Genomic DNA, 25,212 nt, shown 5'->3' with positions numbered 1-25,212 from the left:
GGATACGGAGATGGAATTAGTTGCCAGAATTGTAGCTGCCTTTTATGTGATTCGAAAACCACCAGGGATATTTGTCAGTGTGGGTCAGAATCTTGTTCGTCCATGTCATGGTTGCATCGAGGTTGATGGCCGTCAGTTTCAGCACATTTTGTAAGATACAGTACAAACGGTACGTCCATTGTGTCAGTGATTGCATTTGCAGTTAACTGTAACTAATATAAATACAAAAGTGTAGTATCATTACTACAGATACTACTACAACGCAGTGGCCGTGCGGTTCTAGGCGCCACAGTCTGGAGCCGTGCGACCGCTACGGTCGCAGTTTCGAATCCTGCCTCGGGCATGGATGTGTGTGATGTCCTTAGGTAAGTTAGGTTTAATTAGTTCTAAGTTCTAGGCGACTGATGACCTCAGAAGTTAAGTCGCGCAGTGCTCAGAGCCATTTGAACCAGCCCATCGTCTGCCGAGCACAGCGCACTCTTGCGGGCTGTGCAGCTCGACGGAACTGGAGTGTGCCTCGTTCACTTCTTAGCTAGATTTCAACCTAAGCAGATGCACTTTCATAATCGGCCCTCAGCCACTTCTGTAATGTTTGCATTGATTCTCTGAGGAGGCCCCATGAGGCTTAAACCCTGAGAATATGTTGTAGTAGTTCATGGTATTCCATGTTACGAGATTGTCAGTTCATAGCCGCAGCCGCAGTCCTTCAAACTACTGAAGAGAAGTAATTTCATTGTACTATGTGTTTCTTGAATAATAATCCTTCTCTCTAACATTGTGCCGTACCGCATATTATTGTAACCTGAACGCCTCCACCTCCGTTCAACTCGACCTCCTACTTATTTGCATTTAGTGACGATCTGAAAACACCCACGCGTTTTGTGCCTCTAAACAGTGAGACACAATAAAAAGTACAGAGTAATGTGATTTTATTCCTATTATCTCCTTAACTTGGCTTCTCCTAACCCATATTCCCTAACTTATATTGTTCAAGGGAGCATTCTCTATGTCCTGTTACATTTTTGCACGCTCTTCCGGAAACACCCTGTATAGGCACCGACATATAGGCAAGCAATTAGTGTGGCATCCTGTCTTTCTGACGTGCATGGGAGAAATGCGAAAACGTGAACTGTGGCGACGTTGTTACTAAATGCTTTGAAACAGGACCAATGTGGTGTTATTCTTTTCTTGGCTGCCGAAGAACAAACACCGGTAGACATGCATTGGATAGTGAAGAATGTGTATGAGGTAGCATGTCTGTCGAAAACGAAATGCGACAGGAATTGCTGCTGCTCCATCATAACGCACGTCCCCATGTCGCAAATGCCGCAACGCAGAAGTTACGCCAAGTCAAGTGGAAGAGACTCGAGCAGTCACCCTGCTCTCCTGACGTTCCCCCATTCGATTATCACTCTTTCGGTCCTTTGAAGGGTCGACGATTCCTGTCAGACGAGGCTACGCAGCAGGTTGTTCCGGGATTCAGAATGAGATTTTCACTCTGCAGCGGAGTGTGTGTGCTCTGATATGAAACTTCCTGGTAGATTAAAACTGTGTACCGGACCGAGACTCGAACTCGGGACCTAGGCCTTTCGCTGGCAAGTGCTGTACCTTTTTTTTTTTTTTTTTTTTTTTTATCGATGTGTTTGGTCGTTGCGGACGTCACATGACATCCGTTCAAGTTCGTTTTGTTGATCTTTCCACTCATTTTTTTCTTACAGAGGCCAACCAGCTGTCTGACCGAACACGCTGAGCTACCGTGCTGGCAGCATCTGAGCTACCCAAGCACGACTCACGCCCCGCCCTTACAGCTTTACTTCTGCCAGTATTTCGTCTCCTACCTTCCAAACTTTACAGAAGCTCTCCTGCGAACCTTGCAGAAGCAAGCAGTCCTGAAAGAAATGATATTACGGAGACATAGCTTAGCCACAGCCTGGGGGTGTTTCCAGAATGAGATTTTCACTCTGCAGCGGTGTGTGCGCTGATATGATAGGTTCGCAGGAGAGCTTCTGTAAAGTTTGGAAGGTAGGAGACGAGATACTGGCAGAAGCAAAGCTGTGAGGACGGGGCGTGAGTCGTGCTCGGTTAGCTCAGATGGTAGAGCACTTGCCCGCGAAAGGCAAAGGTCCCGAGTTCGAGTCTCGGTCCGACACACAGTTTTAATCTGCCAAGATGTTTCAGTTCCTGGGTTCTTCACGCAACGGGACATAGTGTTTATATTCAACCTGGTGCGTCTTTGGGATGATTGTCTGAATATTCAAGACGATTTTGCCTGATTGGTATACCGATTCTGGACTGCATGGCGTTCGAACTGAGACTTTTTAGTCGGTCCTTATAGAATACAGTGGACGAATACACACGAGGGTGGCAGGGATGCTTAGGATATCAACAACTAACTTGAAAAAAGAGTTGGAAGATCAGACTAATTTTTTTTGTTTGTTCTGATAGCTAAGGCCGTCCCTACCACATCACGAAGTTCATCAGATGGTGCAACATGTCGTCAAATAACGAACTGAGAAAACCTGCATCATAGCTAGAAATGAATACGTAATGAAAAAATCCCCGTGTAAGAACGGTCCCTTAAGGATGACAGCCGTGAAACTGTTGACACATCGTTCTACTGATCGACATCCGGCAGTTTATGCTATGAACTATTTCATGCTGTATATTCACGTGGAAGCAGCTAAAATAGGCCACCTAAAATACCGGATATCAAAAAGTCAGTATAATTTGAAAACTGAATAAATCACGGAATAATGTAGACAGAGAAGTACAAATTGACACCCATGCTTGGAATGACATGGGGTTTTATTAGAACCAAAAAATACAAACGTTCTAAAAATGTCCGACAGATAGCGCTTCATGTGATCAGAATAGCAATATTAGCATAACAAAGTAAGACAAAGCAAAGATGATGTTCTTTACAGGAAATGCTCAATATGTCCACCACCATTCCTCAACAATAGCTGTAGTCGAGGAATAATGTTGTGAACAGCACTGTAAAGCATGTCCGGAGTTATGGTGAGGCGTTGGCGTCGGATGTTGTCTTTCAGGATCCCTAGAGATGTCGGTCGATCACGATACTCTTGCGACTTCAGGTAACCCCAAAGCCAATAATGGCACAGGAGGCCAAGCATGACGAAAGTGGCGGCTGAACACACGATCATCATTAAACGACGCACGCAAGAGATCTTTCACACGTCTAGCAATACTTCTTTTTTTTTCTAATAAAACCCCATTTCATTCCAAGCATGTGTGTCAATTCTTACCTTTCTATCTACATTATTCCATGGTTTATTAAGTTTTCAAATTTATACTGACTTTTTGATCACCCGGTATATTCCGAAAGTGCAGTAGTGTACAAAGCTTGAGGGCGAAAGTAATTTTCGCATCATGTGTTACTGCCAAGTAACATGACTCGATGAAACTTGGACCATATAGCATAGTACGAAAATACGAAATGATACGAGACAAATGACACTTTTATTCAGATACAATCATCACACTGAAGTCACCGCCATTTATGTGGTCCCATGGTCCCCCCCCCCCCCCATGAGTTACGAAAGGCTGGACGTAGTTCCTAATAGGGTTTGTGATCATCATGGACGGCAGTACATGCTCTGAAACGTGCTCCCGTGCTGGCCAAAAAGTCACTATGCCCGTTCCGTTTGTCCATGAGCGCGGTTAACAACTAGATGAAAGTTGGTACAATTAAACGCGCTGTAGTACGTCTTCCAACGCATCCCAGACGTCAGGCAGGCCAGTCCGTTGACCACATATCCTTTTGTTCCACGAGCCCATCCCCCTGCTCAGTCTGACGCGGTCACGCATTGGTATCCACAAAACTGAAGTCAGGGTCGAATGCAGCCATGAGAAGAACCACATGAGATGCAGTACATCGTCGCAATAAAATACATCGGTGATTATACTGCGTTTTAAAAATTTTTATGACGGTACGCAGATGCAAAATTATGCCTCCCTACCTGCACCACCAGAACGATTACGTTCGACAGTTTTCTTAGGTGCGTTACTTACTTTCATATGGAGGGGTGTGCGAACACACAGGAAATTATCATCCCATGTGGTGGCTGCCGTTAACACCACAGCACAAATAGCTGCATTTGAACTAGTGCCGTTACCAGGGAGCATGGACTGCTGATGGGATCGCATTCCTTTCAGTAGAAATCATGGATGATGGCCACTGTCGGCACTATAGTCGCGACCTGGGGAGAGCTACCACTCTTTTAGTGTTGTGAAGACGCACAGCGCTGTCAGTACTGGCATCGTGGTGTGGGGAGCCATCTGTTATCACTTCAGCTGACTTCTGGTACTCATTGTGGGCACTCTGACGGCACAACAGTATGTCACGTACGCCTTGCGTCCTCAAGTGTTTCCACTCATATGACATTATTCGGCGGCCGGAGTGGCCGTGCGGCTCTAGGCGCCACAGTCTGGAACCGAGCGACCGCCATGGTCGCAGGTTCGAATCCTGCCTCGGGCATGGATGTGTGTGATGTCCTTAGGTTAGTTAGGTTTAATTAGTTCTAAGTTCTAGGCGACTGATGACCTCAGAAGTTAAGTCACATAGTGCTCAGAGCCATTTGAACCATTTAACATTATTCTGGTGCCATTTTTCGACAGGACACTGCACGTGAACACTGTCTGCGTGATGTTAAGATACTCCAGTGGCCAACAGTATCTCCACATCTGTGCCCGATACTACACTACTGGCCATTAAAATTGCTACACCACGAAGATGACGTGCTACAGACGCGAAATTTAACTATCAGGTAGAAGATGCTGGGATATGCAAATGATAAGCTTTTTAGAGAATTCACACAAGGTTGCCACCTACAACGTGCTGACATGAGGAAAATTTCCAACCGATTTCTCATACATAAACAGCAGTTGACCGGCGTTGCCTGGTGAAACGTTGTTGTGATGCCTCGTGTAAGGAGGAGAAATGCCTACCACCACGTTTCCGACTTTGATAAAGGTCGGATTGTAGCCTATCGCGATTGCGGTTTATCGTATCGCGACATTGATGTTCGAATTGGTCGAGATCCAATGACCGTTAGCAGAATATGGAATCGGTGAGTTCAGGAGGATAATACGGAACGCCGAGCTGGATCTGAACGGCCTCGTATCACTAGCAGTCGAGATGACAGACATCTTATCCGCATGGCTGTAGCGGATCGTGCAGCCACGTCTCGATCCTTGAGTCAACAGATAGGGACGTTTGAAAGACAACAACGATCTGCACGAACAGTTCGACGACGTTTGCAGCAGCATGCACTATCATCTCGGAGACCATAGCTGCGGTTACCCTTGACGCTGCATCACAGGCAGGAGCGCCTGCGATGGTGTACTCAACAACGAACCTGGGTGCACGAATGGCAAAATGTCATTTTTTCGGATGAATCCAGCTTCTGTTTACAGCATCATAATTGTCGCATCCGTGTTTGGCGACATCGCGGTGAACGCACATTGGAAGCGTGTATTCGTCATCGCCATCCTGGCGTATCACCCGGCGTCATGGTATGGGGTGCCATTGGTTACACGTCTCGGACCCTCTTGTTCGCATTGACGGCACGTTGAACAGTGGACGTTACATTTAAGATGTGTTACGATCCGTGGCTCTACCCTTCATTCGATCCCTTCGAAATCCTACATATCAGCAGGATAATGCATGTTGCAGGTCCTGTATGGGCCTTTCTGGATACAGAAAATGTTCAACTGCTGCCCTGGCCAGCACATTCTCCAAATCTCTCACCAATTCAAAACGTCTGGTCGATGGTGCCCGAGCAACTGGCTCGTCACAATACGCCAGTCACTACTCTTGATGAACTGTGGTGTCGTGTTGAGGCTGCATAGGCATCTGTACCTGTACACGCCATCCAAGCTCTGTTTGACTCAATGCCCAGGAGTATGAAGGCCGTTATTACGGCCAGAGGTGGTTGTTCTGGGTACTGATTTCTCAGGATCTATGCACCCAAATTGCTGGAAAATGTAATCGCGTGTCCTAGTATAATATATTTGTCCAATGAATACCTGTTTATCATCTGCATTTCTTCTTGGTGCAGCAATTTTAATGGCCAGTAGTGTACATGTATCTCATCAGTGGACGTCAAATCTGTCCCAGTACCAGTATACGGGATATCATGAACCACTTACACTGATTAGCCAGAGTTTTAGGACCCCGTACCTAACAGCTATTATGTCCATCTCTGGTAAGGATAACAGCGACGACACGTCATGGCATGGAATCAATGAGGCCTTCGTAGAGGGAGCTGACGCCACAGCTACTCACACATGTCACATAATTCCCGGAAATTCTTGGTAGGGGCGCGATGAGCTTTGACGCCACATTCAATCACATCCCAGATCTGTTCGATCGGATTCAGTTCTGGCCAGCTGGGAGGCCAGTACTTCAATTGGATCTTTGCCATTGTGTCCTCGAACCACTCCATCAGACTCCTGCCCTTGTGACGTGCAACATTATCTTGTTGAAAAATGCCACTGCCGTCATAAAGCACGATACCAATATAGTGTTCTAATCGAATGAAGAATCGTAAGAGTTTAACAGTTTCTTAGCCCATTTCAGTAGACAAACTAACAGCGCATTGAACAAATGGAAAAATACTGATGTAGACATTTCTATACCACCACTATTCATAAGTCTCTTAACCAACCCTTGGATTATGACGCCACGAAGGTAAGATTCACACTTACTATCAAACAACTTGCATCGCCATTTTAATATATTAAATCTGACCTGTAACTGGAAGAACATGATTTTCTAATTCATCAGTTACCGAAATTTGTTTCAGAATATCTACATCTACATACATACTCCGCAATCCACCATACGGTGCGTGGCGGAGGGTACCTCGTACCACAACTAGCATCTTCTCTCCCTGTACCACTCCCAAACAGAACGCGGGAAAAATGACTGCCTGTATGCCTCTGTACGAGCTCTAATCTCTCTTATCTTATCTTTGTGGTCTTTGCGCGAAATATAAGTTGGCGGCAGTAAAATTGAACTGCAGTCAGTCTCAAACGCTGGTTCTCTAAATTTCCTCCTTAGCGATTCACGAAAAGAACGCCTCCTTTCCTCTAGAGTCTCCCACCCGCGTTCCTGAAGCATTTCCGTAACACTCGCGTGATGATCAAACCTACCAGTAACAAATCAAGCAGCCCGCCTCCGAATTGCTTCTATGTCCTCCCTCAATCCGACCTGATAGGGATCCCAAAACGCTCGAGCAGTACTCAAGAATAGGTCGTATCAGTGTTTTATAAGCGGTCTCCTGTACAGATGAACCACATCTTCCCAAAATTCTACCAATGAACCGAAGGCGACCATCCGCCTCCCACACAACTGCCATTACATGCTTGTCCCACTTCATATCGCTCTGCAATGCTACGCCCTAATATTTAATCTACGTGACTGTGTCAAGCGCTACACTGCTAATGGAGTATTCATACATTACGGGAGTCTTTTTCCTATTCATCTGCATTAATTTACATTTATCTATATTTAGAGTTATCTGCCATTCTTTATACCAATCACAAATCCTGTGCAAGTCATCTTGTATCCTCCTACAGTCACTCAACGACGGCACCTTCCGGTACACCACAGCACCATCAGCAAACAGCCGCACATTGCTATCCACCCTATCCGAAAGATCATTTATGTAGATAGAAAACAACAGCGGACCGACCACACTTCCCTGGGGCACTCCAGATGATACCCTCACCTCCGATGAACTTCACGTTCTGGACGCGATTACACAAACTGTTGATCTGAATTTGAACTTGGTAAATCTGAACTTGAGAATGGCTCCTGGACTCTAAGAAATGGTTTAAATGGCTCTGAGCACTATGCGACTTAACTTCTGAGGTCATCAGTCGCCTAGAACTTAGAACTACTTAAATCTAACTAACCTAAGGACATCACACACATCCAAGCCCGAGGCAGGAATCGAACCTGCGACCGCAGCGGTCGCTCGGCTCCAGGGACTCTAAGAATTCAATGTTCTCCTGTACACTGGTCAGTAAGCCTTAGGGAAAAATACAACAGCAAGCACGTCGCCGTCGTTGGCTGCGGCAACTTGTCATGGCCAGCTCAACACGCTACGGAGTCGTAGAAACAGCTCGGTGGACACAACCTTCTGCTGATGGACGACAAATGTTCAACGCATACTGGTTGTGTTTTCTTTATCGCATGAAATCTCCAGTTCGCGCCTTGTCTTCGTAATTTGTGCAAAGGCACCTATAACATAAACTCAGCGGCGGACACCGAACATGACACATCCCCCAAAAATTATTTTTAGTTTTGCAGAATAAACAAAATCTGTTTTTTTTATAGTGTTTGATGCACCAACCACATAACAACCTTCAGTCAGGCTATACACAACTACTTAAGAATTAATCACGTGCCCCACTGACACGAAAGAATTTAAAAGCGTGAATTACAGCAACCAGTTTACAGTTAGCGCCTGACCTCTGTCACACGCCTTGACACGCGCACCTCTTGGTAAGATGACGTAGCTTCGTAATTTTTCTAGGGCACTAACCTGTCCATACATGGAAACTACAACTTTTGAAAGTTTCCCATAAAACATGGAAATGGGTCGAACATACACAATAATAAAAATATGAAAACAGAAGCTCCATGTTACACACAGAGCATGTTTAGTGGCATAGATATGACATCGCAAATCATTTTCGTCCAACTAAAACAATAGCTGCTGTATGTTTACAGTATGGAGGATTGGGTGAGGTTCTCCACGGATGCGCAGCACTCTCAACTTTGGAGAAGAGAGCCTTCGCCACTTAAAAGAGAACCCGACGACGACTAGTCGGAATATTGCCCACTCCACGAGCTTCTGTAGAACACAACGGTCAGAGCTCATTGTTTCCGCTGTGTACGTACAGTAAAGCGGGAGACTTGAAAGTTACTCGATTTTCAAACTTATTTTACATCCAAATGGTACATATCCGGATACAAGTTCTTCATCAAAATCGTATTCATCAAAATCGTATCTACTAAGCACCCTCTACAAGCCCTAGAAGCTTCTAATGATAACGACATTCGAAGCAAAAACGTACTGTAGACATGAGCTCCAAAATGCAGACCTTAAGAGCTATGAGTAGTTGTTGAACAGTACAGACGTGTTTCACAGTAGCGAAGACGAACAAGAGGTCAACACTTTAAAGAGCATGTTTACTGGAAATTTTTTTCTAGCTTTGGTCCAAACTACCACCTCTCAAAACACGGAAAGCAGAGAGTTTGCAACAGCAGGAATTTATTTCACAGTATCGAAGATGAAGAAGTGCTCATGGCCTTAAGGTACGCATTTTAGATCCATGTTTACTAAACGTTTTCCTTCTAATGATCGTCCCTCTGATGTCCCTAAGTAGTTACCATTCCTGGTGGGACACCCTGAAGTTGTGGCCTATCTTAACATGTCCTATGAAAAACCTCCATCACTCCAATGGTTGCTACGTGCAGCAGAACTTGTTTATATCCTGTATAATATTGCTTCTGGAATTTCCGTATATATGGATCTAGCAGTCCCTCGGCTTCTTTCCGCATCTGACAGCTCCTGGAGTCTATTTTTTGTATGAAACACGAAACTAAGTGATCGTGAAAGTGCCGGGTAAATAAAGAAAAATATGATTTATTTTATAAGTTCTCTTTCATGCGTATTTCTGGTAGCAATAGGAATGAAATAGCATTAAGTGGTGTATTTAAGTATATCTCAGTCGGTACTTCTAATCGTAGTGAATATACATGATATTTACATCGATATATGCATTAACTCTCATAATTGCGGATAGGAACGTACACGGCAGCGTCAGAACCAGCGTGATAAATAATGATTCTAAATTCTAATCTTAATGCATCTGGTGAATCTTGCAATAAATCAGCTTCGAATTTTTGCTGTATTGTGGATTCTTTTTTATTGACTACTTCCATGTGATTCTGGACAAGTGAAATTCACATCGTAATAATTACCGCCAATGGTAACATATAGACAGTACTGTGATGTTCCTCAATAATGGCACAATTTTGCGTAAATGTTATAGATACGTAATGATCTGTTCTCATAAAAAAAAACTTTAACCTGTCCCAGTTGATAGACATAATAACACAGAAATAGATTACCAATTAATGAAAGAAAAGAATCAGAAATATATTTAATAGAACACAATTAACTACGCCAACAACAAATGGTATATTCTTTAAAACAAGTGAATGAAGAACATAACTTTGATTCGACTTTAAATCGATTGACATTACGCCAAGTAGTCCCCTTAAATTATTATAAAAAAAGGCAGGAAGAACAGAAACTTAATGCTATACTGAAAAATGATCATTTAGAGTAACAGAGATAAAAAATTACTACGTGGTGGTTTGACTCACAAAATTTGGGCGATTAAACCGTGGATCCGATTCAACAACTATTACAGTTCCCATCAAGTATCCGCAGATTTGAGATATTCCTCTGAATTCGTACCAGCTGCGGTAAATGCGAAACATCAAGACACTTTTATCTGTCTACGATCTACAGATCTGTGATTCTGGAAATATCAGATTATATCGTAGCTGATAGCATTTCCCACTAATCTTTCAATTCCTTTTCCTTCAGGTTTTTCTTAACTTCGTAACTTGCTTTCAGAAAAACACAATTAAATCAATAACAATGTCACGTACTAGAATCACAGATACTCAAATAATTATTATTAGAACCGTAAAACCACCGTTCTATAAACCGAAAATGACAAACTGATCATCGCATTTACGTTTTGGTACACAGTCTTCTAAATTTACAAAATTTTGCTGCAAAATTTATATACGAAGTGACTGGCGGCGTGCAACGTTCAGAATAGACGTCGCAATCGCACCCTCATTTTACAATCTTTTCTGTCAGTTTGCGGCGGGTCGGGTTCCATTTTCGTTCGTTCGTCGTACTGTGCACTGTTCAACTGCAAAAATCCACCTACCTCAGTACAGCGTCCACTCACCATCCCTTTTCTCAGCAAACGTACGTACTGTTGAGACGTCGGAAAAGCAGCGTTGATAAAAACAACGCATGTACTTGCGTTGCAAAGTCCGCGTAAACTCTAGTACCCTGCTGTCCTGCAATTATCTCATAGTACATATCGGGTGGTAATGTTGGTGCTTCTGTCACTAGAAATTGTTGAAAATTCGAAAAAGAGTCTTTCTTATTTGCTTAATCATAGATTTAAATCGGCCAACAAGTCCACATTTACTTAACTAACGAATATACAAGTCTCAGTTCTCAGTTCATACAACTTCACACGGAAAGCAGCCAGAAATACAAGCCGGCCGGAGTGGGCGAGCGGTTCTAGGCGCTTCAGTCTGGAACAGCGCGGCCGCTACGGCCGCAGGTTCGAATCCTGCCTCGCGCATGGATGTGTGTGATGTCCTTAGGTTAGTTAGGTTTAAGTAGTTCTAAGTTCTAGGGGACTGATGACCTCAGATGTTAAGTCTCATAGTGCTCAGAGCCATTTGAACCATTTTTTAAATTCTGATTAGCTGATCAGTCTGACGGACCAATCAAAATTATCCTTCTAGATCATTCTCTCGGCAAAACTCGCCTAAGCCAATCACTATTCAGAAAAGCATTTGCCTCTTACAAAATGCAAATACTTACATAATGTTAATAAAACAAAACGAAATTAAAATTAATCTTGAAAAAAATTTAGAAAACGATTACTCTGCAAACGGCTATTCGGGTTGCCTTCTTACAAAAGCAATCACACCTAGACATACGTCATAACCAATGTGGGTAAAACACAACTTTCCCACGTTCTAGTTACGTAATGTTGTACATAATATTGTAGTGATGTCATACATACACACTCTCACTCATTATCATTTATTCACACAACAACCTAATAAACAGATAATAATTTTTGTGAATTTTATACTACAAAAATGAAAAATAATTTAGATTTTGAAAATAAAATCATTCTGCACTTTGAGAACATAGTAATGATTTCAAATGATACTAAAAGACAAACTGTTGTTATTCCTATCTGAGTTTTGTAGTCTAAGTGTCGGTTTAGGGTGTTTTAGGTGATTTTCTGAATCTCCGAAACTGTAATATGTACGACTTTGAAATTTTGTGAAGACCTCCTTCTGAATAACAAAAACTAGTATACCAAATTTGAAAATAATCTGTCCATAGTTACTGTGTTTTATTTAGATTCGTATGAGGTGAGTATACAGACGCTGGAAGTGTCACAGGAGCCGTTCTCACGCTGCCTAGCAGGGACAGCTGTGCTTCTGAGTCACGGCTAAGACACAAGTTTGCAGCTTCCTAAGCTCCAATACAGCGGGCCATGTTGCACTGAATGTTATCGCGTAATAACTTGCGACCCCACAAGTTTCCATTTCGCAAGCCATTTTCCATTCTCCTCCTTGGTTCCTTCGTAAGGCTAACGCACTTTTACTGCCATCCTGCAACAGTTCCTGTAGGTCGTTGATCTTTCCTTTTTGTTTCAGTGCCTATCTGTTTCTGCTGCACAGTACCTCACCAAGAAAGCACCTGACTGACAACACACACACACAACATCAACGACGTAACAATATCTATAAAATAAGTTACATTATTTCAGCAAGTGGATGTGAAGTGTCAGTTTGTACTACGGTCGACACTCTTTCTGCTATGTGATCTGACATATAGTTCATTGTTACAGGTGTGGCGCTACTCCTACCAGGCGAGCTACCACGTCTACGAGGTAGAAACACAGTAAGTAGACGCTAAAGTCGTCGTTATTTCTTGACAATTTGTCATTTACTTCCTGAAAAATAAGCGTACAACATAAATGTGCCCGCACGCTCAATTACTCCCTGTTACTTCTGCTGTGACGTCTGGGGAGTGCTGCCACTGAACGATTCATGCTAGTCAGCTGTATTGCTGTTTGAACGTAATATTAAAGTGTCACTGCTGTTGTATCTGATAACAACGAGGGCGTACCCAGCGCGAAGCGTTTCACCCCCCCCCCCCCCCCGCCCCCTCCCGAAATCGCCCCCTACAAAAATTCGAAACTAACTGGAGATGGGTTTAGCTGTGCAAATGCCCAGGGCGGCATGTGTTAGTGGACTGCAGTATTTGTAGGACACTGTACGAAAAACCTTGGGCATCAAACAAACAAACAAATACCTAATTCGCAGAGCTGATTAGTTTCCACGCCACGCTCACATTCCTAAAATTTAAATTTCTCACTCACTAGAAATATTAGTTGACGCACATCCAGAAGTGTGTTACGTAGTGTCGTTTATTCTTCATATTATTAGCAAAGCCAAGAAATAGTTTGATATACGGACATTAATTAGTTATTTTTATAACTTATGCCAGAGCGTTCTTTCATTTCTCATTTTCTGTTGATAATTATGTTACAATGTTGTTGAAATGACGTTAAGGTACATCCGCACCAGCTCGGTTTCGTTTTGTTATTAAACTCTTAACAGTGGATATCCTTGCACATTTCTTCCTAGCGTAAACAAAACAACACTATTGTTAATCTTTCTGGGTGTGTTTTATAAACGGAGTTTTTTAACTTCTTCGAGTCAAATCACGAATTAACTTGTGATCGTCTGTTTGTTAACTCTTTTACGTGCGCATATAATAGCAGAGAGAAACAGATTCATGTCTGTACGGTTTTCATGCGATCATCTGAATGCAGTTTGCTTTAGTTCGTTAAGTGAAGTGGTAAATGACTTATAATTTGATTCCTGATGTAATAATCACTGAAGGAAGTGACTGGGAGAAGACGACAGCGAAAAAAAAAGAGATGAAGAAGCATTCAAGAAAGTTCCACGCCTTGATATTTTTACAAAATCCTCAAAGAATTCATGTTGAATTTATTGACCACATGAAATTGGACTACGAGGAAATGGTAATCTTGTCTTCTAATGACGGGGAAACGAAAAAGCTCCTTGTTATTTAAATAATCAGTGTTTTGTCCCTTTGTAACTTTTGAAGTGTAAAGTCCTCCAGACATGTATGCATGTTTGAAGGACATTTCATGGAACATCGTGGATCACAGCCACTGCAAAATAGTAATATATGCATAGAAAGGCCGCGACAATAATAAATTAGTCTCTCCCTGTGCAGGAATCACAGCAGTTGTTCGAGAGCAGCACGTTGACATATGGAGGTTTTGATCGTTCCAGGAGGCATCCTGGGATAGCCGAAGATGTTAAGGCAACCACTCACGTAAAGCGGGATATCCGGGTTCGAGTCCCATTCATATCTCGTTAGTAAATTGTGCAACTGAAGTCTAATCATATTCGCAGTTGCGAATACATATGTTGTAAAGCAAATTGTTCGTATTGTTTCTATTTAATTTTAATAAAAGTGCAATTATAGTGTACGCATTTTATATTTATTGTATGACACTTTATTAAGTATTTCTATTTCATATTTTTATAAAAGCAAGTTTCTCGATTTGCAACTCATAGTTAAGTATTACACAGACAAAAACACGCCCACACGTTAGGCAAACTTTAATAAATACCAGTATCCAAGTCTGTATGGGGAATGGGGTAAGGCAGCAAAGATCTTCTTGTCCAGGGGCGTCAGGAGTTCTAAATATGAATATGAATCGCGCGCCGGTCCGCCATCTTGGGAACCAGAGTCATAATTTAAGCGCCTAACACCACGTCTACCAACACCACAAAATTTAACTCTAGACGGACCGGCAACTGGCTCAACTTCATTTGCAGAACTATCACACTCTTTTAAGACAGAAGATGCCTGTGCACATGGAATATCTTCAGAATCACGTAAATTACTACCATCCAAATCAGAATTCTGAGAGGAAGAGAATTGTCCTGATAATATGCTAGCAAGATTGTCATTAGGAATAGCATTCTCCTCTGGAAGATTATCACTAACTATATACCTTATATAAGCTGCATCCAAAAAATCATCCAACTTATTCATTGTCAAAAATAACTTTAACACTAAACTTAATTTTGTACCTAAATATCCTACTTAAACAACGTGCCAAACGGTGTCTACCAGTTATCCAACGTGCACAAACAAATAATCACCACCGTCAGGATACAGAATATGTGAATTCTGCTTTGAAGACTCTTTTAAGTCAATGTCAATAACTACAAACCTCATCAATATTTTTAGTCAAATTAAAAAAAAAAATTTCACGAGCGGTCTGGCGCGACCAATAACCACCTATACCAATGTTTCACACCAATCATTCATAAATATACCAGTGGAATATTGGAGAATTGCTTGATTTATTTAGTGAAGTGTACAGGCTTTTGGTGCGTTTGGCCAACGCTGAAAGGTGTGGATACAGATATTGGCACATTAAAAAGGGAAAGTGGTTGCCTTTGTGGTATATCGTCCATCTGTGTTACAAACCAAACTCGCATCGTGCAGAGAGATGTACTGATTTAGCATCCCTTTGAAAAAAATCCAGGACGTGTAATAGATCTTGATTAGTAGCAGTTAGGCCCACATCTATGTGTCATGAACTCTCAAAACTATTCCGTCGTTCACTGCGAAAATATGACGAGTAATTTTGTACTATTGCTTATGCACATTACGCTTTTCATCGGATTGTAATTGCTGCACTACACTGTAGCATCGGAAACATCAAATTGACAATAGTTGACATACACGGGGAGTTTGAGAATATTCCTATTAGAAGCTTCTATGGGTTGTAGAGGCAACGTAGTAGAAACATTAAAATTGTGGTTCTGTGTCGAACCACAGCCTCTAAATGCATACGTATTGTATCTATGTCTGCATGTTATGTTCCGCATCTTCCAATCTACTGCACTGATTTCAACCAAACTTGGTACACATATCACTTACTGTCTTGGAAATAACTGATAAGAAAAAAATTAGATCTTGTTCCGTTTCCTGGTGAATTAGCTTTGAAGTTAGCCAATCAGGCTGTTGCAAAGCGAATTCAAGCAGCCCGACAGAGACGGTATCACCAAACGTGTTGTCTGTTTGGTTTCCTACGACCGCATGAGAGAGCGATACCAAAATTGGACGTAGGACGTTAGTAAGGGTCAAACCTGACCAAAAAGCTGACCAGTTTGTGCGGTATCATCTGCGCTATGAGAGCAGCTGAAAACTGTATTTGGCGGGCCGCTTGAATTTCCGCCCACAGCGACCTGACTGGTTAACCTCAAAGCTAGTTAATTCGGAAACGGCGCAACGTATCGAATTTTTTTCATTACAATTATTTCTCAGCACAACCTACCCTGCAGCGCCCTTGCAAACTCTTCAGACTGTTTCTGACTTCCCTATACGTACGGTTATAATTGCGGACTCGTGGATTCGCTTTCCTTCCTACGCGTGTCGACTATCGAGTCCACTTGTACCCGACAACAGACTCCAGTAACGAGTTTTCACTATAAGGACGGCGGCGGAGACTGGCAAGTCAAGCCTCCGAGTACATGGATACGGCGTCCGTGATTACGTCACAGGTCTCACTGGCGAGTTACTAGGGCTTCTGCGGACATAATGTCCTACAGATATATAATACATATGAAAGTGATGGGTATGGCAGCTGGTAACAATCCACAGAACCAGTGCCACGAGGGTGTACTGGAAACTAGTTGATGAAATAGTGCAATACGGTACACTTCGAAGGGAACCATCAGACCTGCTGTTCACGGATTCTGGTCTTGAAGGTACCTGTCCCAAGTACATAGCTAGCGGCTTTTCGTGCAACAGCCAGTAGTTGCCAAGATAATCGATGTTGACATTTCACGCGTCCCTCGTTTACCTGTAACTTTAATAATGTTTCGACTGGGCGAGAATAGCGCAGAGGCTTCGGGTTCACGGCCACCACAGTGACTGTACGGGTTCGAACTCTGCCCGTGTACTTCTTTTTCTTTAGTATCATCGTACAGAATAGCATAAAATAGCGAAGGTCCCGAATTTTTTTTTCAAAAGTAGTCATTTTCACCGTAGTAATTTTATCAATAAACCATTTTTATGCATGTTATGTTCGGCATCTTCCAATCTAGTGCACCGATTTCAACCAAACTTGGTACACATATCACTTCCTTCAAAAATTACGCTTATGTTTCATAGTTACTATTCCAAATATTCGGACAGCACCAAAGTGTTCTCAACATTGGGCGAAGTCTTAGCAATTTTTGAAGGATTCCAGATACAGACGAAAGCTCTAACCCCTACTTTTGACCACGATTAACTACATCTACATCCACACTCCACAAGCCACCGTACCGTGCGTCGTGGCGGGTACCCTGTACCTTTACTAGTCATTTCCTCTTCTGTGCTACTCGCAAACAGAGCGAGGGAAAAACGACTGTCTCTATGCCTCCGTAAGAGCCCTAATGTCCTTAATCTTATCTCCATAGTTCTTAAGCGACACGTGCGTTGGCAGAAGTAGAGTCGTTCTGCAGTCAGCCTCTCTCTAAACTTTGTCAATAGTGCTCCTCGAAAAGAATGTCAACATCCCTCCAGTGATTCTCATTTGAGTTCTCGAAACGTCTTCGTAATACTTGGGTGTTGTTCGAATCTACCAATAACAAATGTAGCAGCGCATCTAAGTTATCCTCCTAGCTTTACTCAGCGACGATAACTTCCCATACGCCACAGTATCATCAGCAAACAGCCGCAGAATGTAATTAATACCGATGAAACTGGCTGCCAGTAGCAATCAACGTACAAAATATTCCTTGCGGAAAAAGAAGCGGAAACCAATTTGAACGAGATCAGTCATTCTTTTCAACGGAGCACACTATAACCGCGCCAGGAAAGGGATTCCCTTACGTTTTCTTATGTATGCAAGAACCATCAGGGAAATTTGGTCGCAATGTTCAAATAAGAATTGAAGTATTGTCTCGTTAATAAAAAATATAATTGTGACCTGCACGAAATCAGGGAAGTTCACGAAAGTGTTGCACAAATAGTTTTTAAAAATGCATCATTCTTTTGTACGTGTTACTAGATCACACTTTACGATCAAATCTTTGTAGATGAAAGAAAATCATCCACATGTGCAGTAAAAACTATCCCACCAAAACGTGCTCCATTTTGCCAACCCAGTGTTTATTTCCACAGGCAGGTTAAAGACTAATGGAGAAATCGTAAGAGGGAAAAATCCATAAAAATCTATTCTTTAATTCTGCACCAATCAGATGCACCTACTTTCACATGAATTATGAAATACGTGTGGGTCGCATCAAAGCTGACTGAAGAAAGTAAAATCTCTTTCAGTTTAAGCGTTTTTTTTTTTGTTTTTTTTTTACAGTGTCGCTTCTGAAAAATACGTGTGCCAGCAGGGCAATAACTTTCATTATACGTGCGTGGCGCTCTAGGAATTTGTATTTCGGTTGCTTCTACGACAAACACCATCCTGAATTCTCTTCTAGCGATGCGAGCGATAGCGAGTAAGACGATACTGTAATCTCTGCTGTAACAAACGGAATGCACATTTGAAGGAAGTTTGCTGTAATTGCAATCGGCAACAATTGCCAGTTCTCTAAATTTTCTTAATAGTGTTTCACGGGGAAAAAAATGTCTTCCTTCATGGGATTTCCATTTGAAGTCACGGACCATTTCTGTAATATTAACGTGTTGACCGAATCTACAAGTAAGAAATCTAGCAGTATGCGTCCGTATTGCTTAGGTGTCTTCCTTTAATCTCATCTGGTGCGGACCCCCAAAACCTCGAGCAGTACTCAACCATGGGTTGCACTAGTCTTCTATGCGCAGGCTGCTTTATAGATGAGCTACAATTTCATACAAGTATCTCAATAAAAAGAAGCCGACCATTAGCCTTCCCTGCTGCCGACCTTACGTGCTCGTTCGACTTTACATCGTTCTGGAAAGTTCCGCCCATAGCGGGGTTTCATTTTTGATTTGAGAGGCCGTATCATGGGATTCCATGGATCCCATGGTTTCTCTGCAAAATCTAATCACAGCCAAGGATGGTGTGACCGTTTTGGCTGATCAGGTCCGTCCCATGGTATAACGTTCTTTCAAGAACGATGATGCTGTGTTCCAAGACGAAAGATGCCCTGTTCATACAGCTCAGTCACCAGATCTCAAAATTTGTATTACAGACTGTTTTGCGCTCTACTTTAGAGAGGAGGATGCATGATCACTATCCACCACCATCGTCTTTACCTGATCTTGCCACTATTTTGCAGGAAGCTTCCCTTGTAAACTACGCATGACCTGTATTTATCTATTCCGTGATGACTGGAAACTGCTTTGAATAACAAGCGGTTTTCTACCTCGTATTATGCATGGTAACGTGTTGTATTTTTAGTGTTTCCACCTCCTGACACACTCCAGAGATCACCGTACGAAGTCTGGTAGAGGATATCTTATACCACTGATCCTAATTTTCTTTCCTGTTACACTCTCAAATCAAAAATGGTTCAAATGGGACTTAACATCTGAGGTCATCAGTACCCTAGACTTAGAACTACTTAAACATAACTAACCTAAGGACAGCACACACATCCATGCCCGAGGCAGGATTCGATCCTGCGACGGTAGCAGCAGCGCGGTTCCGGACTGAAGCGCCTAGATTCGCTCGGCCACAGCAGCCGGCACTCTCAAATCGATAGTGAGAAAAACGACTTTTTATGCACCTCTGTACGAGCCGTAATTTCTCTTGCTGTCTCGGTCCATACGCGAAATGTGCGTTAGCGACAGTGGAATCGTTCTGCAGTCAGCCCCAAATGTTGGTTCTCTAAATGTACTCAAAACTGTTTCGCGAGAAGTACGTTTTTTTGTTGTTTTTTTTTTTTGTTTATTTGGCCTTTGAGTGTGTACTCAATTTAGCCATCGGCAACACATAGTGACAATGTACACATAATTGAATAAACAAATACATAAATGCATATTTACAAGAATAAAAAGCTTAACTGTTACAGTTTTGTACATACTGTTTTAAAAATTGAATTGAATTGGAAAATAATTAAAAGTGTCTTGGTTTACAATTCACACCAATTCTGAAATATCTTCATCAGCAGGACATATTTATAATTGACGTACACCATTAAAACCTATAGATTGCGGAATTTTGGAGCCATCGGTATATACACAGAGAAAACCCGGCAATTGTGCTTGAACGAGACGATTGAAGCCAACGTTGACGTTAGTACTGTCCAGCCAGGTCGTACTTAAATAATGGACTGGGATCTGGGAGCAGAGCGTTTGAAGATCATATTCAAAAACAGGTAGATGCGCTGAACGCCGTATAGAATGTATGACAGGTGACCAAGTGTCAAAGCTGGCACAAATGGCTGGCACTTTATTCCTTCTGTGGGATGCAATCCACAGTCGATAAATGCAGCCTCTACTTTGATAGACGGAACTGTCCATAATGGCCATGCCTTGAATGTAGAATTTGTCCGATAACATTTGGCGCCTAATGCTCAAGGGCATCTCCCCTGCTTCTATTAAAAGGGCGTTGGTGGGCGTCGATCGCATGGCTCCAAGACAGGTACGAATGGCTCTATATTGAAGAGTATCTAATTTGGAGAGATGAATCTTTGACGCAGTGTGGTAGAATTGACAGCCATAGTCTAATCGAGCTCGAATTATTCCTCGGTACATGGTGAGTAAAACACTCTGGTGCGCTCCCCACCAGACACGAGTGAGTGATCTGATTACATTTAAACCTTCTTCACACTTGGTAACGGTGGATCGGATGTGGGGCGCCCAGCTTAACAGAGAGTCAAAAATCATCCACAGAAATCGAACGTGAGATTTTATTTGGAAGGTGTATTTGCCACGGGTAATGTGATCTTCAGTGCGAGCTGTCGTCGACTTGGAGAAGGGAACGACTGCTGATTTCTCAGCCGAGATCTCCAGCCCTTTGATAGAGAGCCACTCATCGATGTGTGCGATGGTTGTGGTTAATGCCGTTTTGGCCTGAAGATATGAAGCAGCAGTAGAGTAAACACATATATAATCAGCATACTGTAGGATTTTTGTGGGGGGAGTAAGTATGCGTTCTAGGTCGTGCGTATATAGAGTATACAGGAGAGGACTTAAAACTGCACCTTGCGGCAAGCCCTGGGAGACATAAAAAGGTCCGATCATGGTAGCTTTGAAACGGACGTAGATCGTTCTTTGAGTAATTAGGGTACTGATACCGTAGATCATCCGTGAAGGAATTCCGAATCCTGCCAGCTTGTCCAAGAGTATCGGTATTTCTACGTGATCATATGCACCCTTAACGTCAATAAAAGCTGCCACTACTGTCTCTTTCGTTCGAAAGGCTGACGTGATATCCATGTTAAGCAAAAACAGGTTATCCAAGGTCCCTTTGCCTTTTCTGAAGCCGTATTGACTCCGAGGCAACAAATTACTTTTTTCAAGCCATCATTCTAGTCTCCTTTTTACCATTCGTTCCAGAGTTTTTGCAACACACGACGACAAGGCAATAGGTCTATAATTAGTACCGACATTTGGATCTTTACCACGTTTGAGAATTGGAATTATTACTTGCGTCGTCCATGTTGATATGAGGTCTTTCTTCATCCAGTACTGATTACAAATGTTCAAGAGAAAGTTTTTCGCTTCTATAGGCAGGTGTGCAAGCATAGAGTAATGTATATGATCAATGCCAGGGCAACTGTCGCTCGATACTTTAATAGCTTCGTTTAGTTCTTCTATAGAGAAAGGACGAAGGAGAACATGATAGCGGTCTTCTTCAGCAGGGAACCGATGGTTTAAAAATGGCACCGTGGGAGGAGCGATTGTATCTATGAATTCCTCTAACCAGGCCGTGGTAGCAGGAGGGGAGGAAGACAGTCTTCTTGTTCTAAAAGCTTTTATTTTATGCCAGATGCTTGCCATACTGGTTTCATTATTTAGGGACAGGCAAAATTGTTTCCAACTGTCCTTCTTGGTTTTCTTCAGGAATTTGGTAACTCGCGCATTCACTTTTTGTACAGCCAAGAAGTTGTCCAATGCAGGATTCTGACGATAGGTTTTCAAGGCGAGTCGTCGCTTCGCAACTTCCCGAGAGCACTCAGAATTCCACCAAGGAGGAGGACGGTGCTTCAATACTGTAAATTCTTTTTTCTTAGGGATGCTGATGCCAGCTGCGACGTTCATAGCATTGAGTAAAGCTGGGTATGCATCTTCGTCCCGTAAGTCACGTCTCGTATTTGCGAGTGCCCGCCGAACCGTTTCCCTATAAGAGGCCCAATTGGCTTCCTTGATTTTCCACGTACTATTAGAGTAACAGATGTGCGTAGTATCGACGTTGATGTTAATGTGAAACTCTATTGGGAGATGATCGGATCCCACTGAATCCTTTTTAACGCACCAATTAGATATTTCAGTAAAGCAGGGGGTGCAAAGAGTTACATCAACTGCGGAGGGTCTACGGAGAGGTGAAGTTATCATAGTAGGAGAGCCATCGTTGAGTATCACTAGGTTATTATCTTCGATGACGCTTATCAAGGTCCTGCCGTTCCTGTCTGTCACGTCTCCTCCCCACGCTACATGGTGGGCATTCACGTCTCCAGCTACGATAAAGGGAGGACGAAGCTGACTTATTAATTGTCTCCAGTCATCTTCCACGATACTGTGGTGAGGAGCGTTATACAACGAGACAACTGTAAAGGTTTTGTGGGCAGTTCGTATCTCCACAGCAACTAATTCAAGGTTGGTGACAGGTACGTGTAACGGGTGTGGTCGATGCGGCAGCGAAGTTTTTACCAGTATAGCTACGCCGCCCAACCCATCGAGACGGTCTTCCCTTACTATAGAATAATTTTGAAAGCGAACAGTTCGTTCGAATTTGAACCAAGTTTCACATAACAGAACGATATCAGGCTGACTTACGAACAGTTCTCGTTGCAGGCTTTCTCTATTAGAATTAGCCGATCTCGCATTCCACTGCAATACTTTTAAAGCCGCCATAATTTAGGGAGAGAGAGATTGAAATATGCCAGTAACGAGGTGCCGGATATCGGACTTGTTCATAGCACTATTTGCATGACAATATCAATCACATTTATTATCTTATCTATAAGTACAGCATGACCTTGAGGCTGTCGTTGATTCGGCGCTTGTGGGGTTGCTAATCTGTGAGCAGCAGGCTGGTATGGATTTTGGCTGATAGGAGTGAATGAATGTTGCATGGGATATAACAGGCTGCGGTACTGAGACCACTCACGAACGTTACTTTGGTTGTTTACTTGCGCCTGCCGCCGGGGAGGCCGGTAAGCGACGTGTGTCTGCTGGGGCACAGTTGCACACTAAGTTGCGTCCCCACTTCCGCGTTGTTGACTCTGCATGCTTGCTGCGGGAAGAGTTGTGGGTTTTGAAAGTCCGGAGAGCTCAAATTTGTTGGAGCAGGAATGATCAGAGCCGGCAAGTGATGTTGTTGAGCCCCGGTGACGGATGCATAGGTTGGCATGCGAGCAATAGACAGCGCATCCCTGAAGTCAATGTTGTTGAACGTAACTAATTCTTGAGCTCGTCGCCGTATATGGTATTCCGGGCAGGAACGGTCCGTGGATGCGTGTTGTCCCCCGCAATGCGCGCAAATAGTGATAGGTGAGACACAGGATTCAACATTATGTGGACCACTACATTTAATGCATCTCATCTGAGATCGACATTGTTTGCTGATGTGCCCGTAACGAAGACAATTAAAGCACTGCCTGACAGTTGGTACATAAAGGTCTACGGGACATCTTGTTCCGTGAATAGACACGGCTTCCGGTAAGGTTTGAGAGTCGAAGGTTAACAAAAAGGTCTGCAATTTAACGATTTGGTCTTTACCATATCTCTTCGTAAACCTCCGAACACCTACAACAGGGAAGGGAGATTGTACGACTTCCAAAATCTCCGCTTCTTCAAGGTTGGTGTCTACTTTCCTGATTACACCCGGCTTATGGACAACAAAGGAAGGAATGTAAACTTCTATATTTTTTGACTTTAATACCTCACTGGTAACTAGGAAATTAGCCTTGTCTGGGGTTTACAGTTCCACCTTAACTTTTGTTTTTCCTGTTGAAGAGATGTTAAGGATAGAATTCTTCACTTCTGGCAAGGAAATATGCAATAATTTCCCTAGTGCCATAGGGTGCAAGCGGCCAAAGTTTTTGTCCAAACATTCCATGTAAACTACGAATGGTCCTCTATCTGTACGTTTGTAAAAGTTGAGGGTTCTCGGAGTAGGTGCAGGTCCCACAGGAGGGGTGTTAGTTACAGGAGTGAGCCCATAGGCAGTTGTTACAGGGGGGGGTCAGCTACATTTGAAACGTCAGTTACAGGTAAGAGTTGATTAGCGTCTGCTATGAAGGTTTTGGAATTTCTTAATTCCAGACTGACCTCAATTTGTCGCTTGTTTCTCGTAGCGGAGAAGCTGGAGGAATCCTGTTCCGATAAATCCATATGCTCTTCTGCCGGCTGTATTCCAGATTCTCCCCGAACAACAGCTAACGAGTGGCTGATCACAGCCGTCGTGTTGTCCAATGTAGTTCCTGGAGGAGCTGGTAAGGGTGCTGCATCTGGATGTAGCCGTTGGGCAGGTGATTGTTGCTGATGTTGTCCCATAGGGGCGTCGAAGTCACCACCCCCTTCTCCATACACCCCACCATACATGGCGGGGCTTGCCGTCACCGATAGTAATGTCAGGTGTTAATGTGCCTAACAGAAAACCGTACCAAACGATAGCTGTTACGCGCGTGCACTAGTAGGTAAACACAAGCGTCACACGGAAGAGCGACCGCGTAGCACGTCTTAACACTTCCGCGTCTGCAAGCGAACTGAAAAGTACGTTGTCTACGGCTGTTGATTGAGCCTGTCGGCAACAAATCTAGAAGCACCCCTCTGAGCTGCTTCGATGTCTTTCATTATTCCGATCTGGTGGGGATTCCACAAACTGCAGCAGCACTCAAGAACAGATCGCACTAGCTTTCTATATGCAACCTCCTAGATGAGCTAACGTTTCCTAAAATTCAGCCAGTGAGCCGAGGTCGCTCATTTACCTTCCCTACTACCAACTTGGCGCGCTCGTCCCACATGGTATCGCTCTGTAACTTCACGCCTAGACATTAATGAGACAGTACTGTGTCAAGCAGCACGCTACTAATACTGCATTCGAACATTACAGGATTGTTTTTCCTATCCATCTGCAGTAACATAAATTTTCCTCCATTTAGGGTAAGCTGCCATTCAT

General features: G+C 43.1%; 1 protein-coding gene across 1 annotated transcript in view; it reads left to right on the top strand.

Annotated features, from left to right (window-relative positions):
- Positions 1-25,212, top strand: part of LOC124802913 (prolyl endopeptidase FAP-like) — a 760,857-nt gene that overhangs the window by 356,398 nt on the left and 379,247 nt on the right. Inside the window, exon 4 of the mRNA XM_047263983.1 lies at positions 12,730-12,782. Coding sequence (XP_047119939.1) covers positions 12,730-12,782 — 53 coding nt within the window. The remainder of the gene's footprint in view (positions 1-12,729; positions 12,783-25,212) is intronic.

Source organism: Schistocerca piceifrons, chromosome 6 (assembly GCF_021461385.2).
Source record: "Schistocerca piceifrons isolate TAMUIC-IGC-003096 chromosome 6, iqSchPice1.1, whole genome shotgun sequence".
Taxonomy (NCBI): domain Eukaryota; kingdom Metazoa; phylum Arthropoda; class Insecta; order Orthoptera; family Acrididae; genus Schistocerca; species Schistocerca piceifrons.
This window is presented reverse-complemented; position numbering and strand designations above follow the sequence as displayed.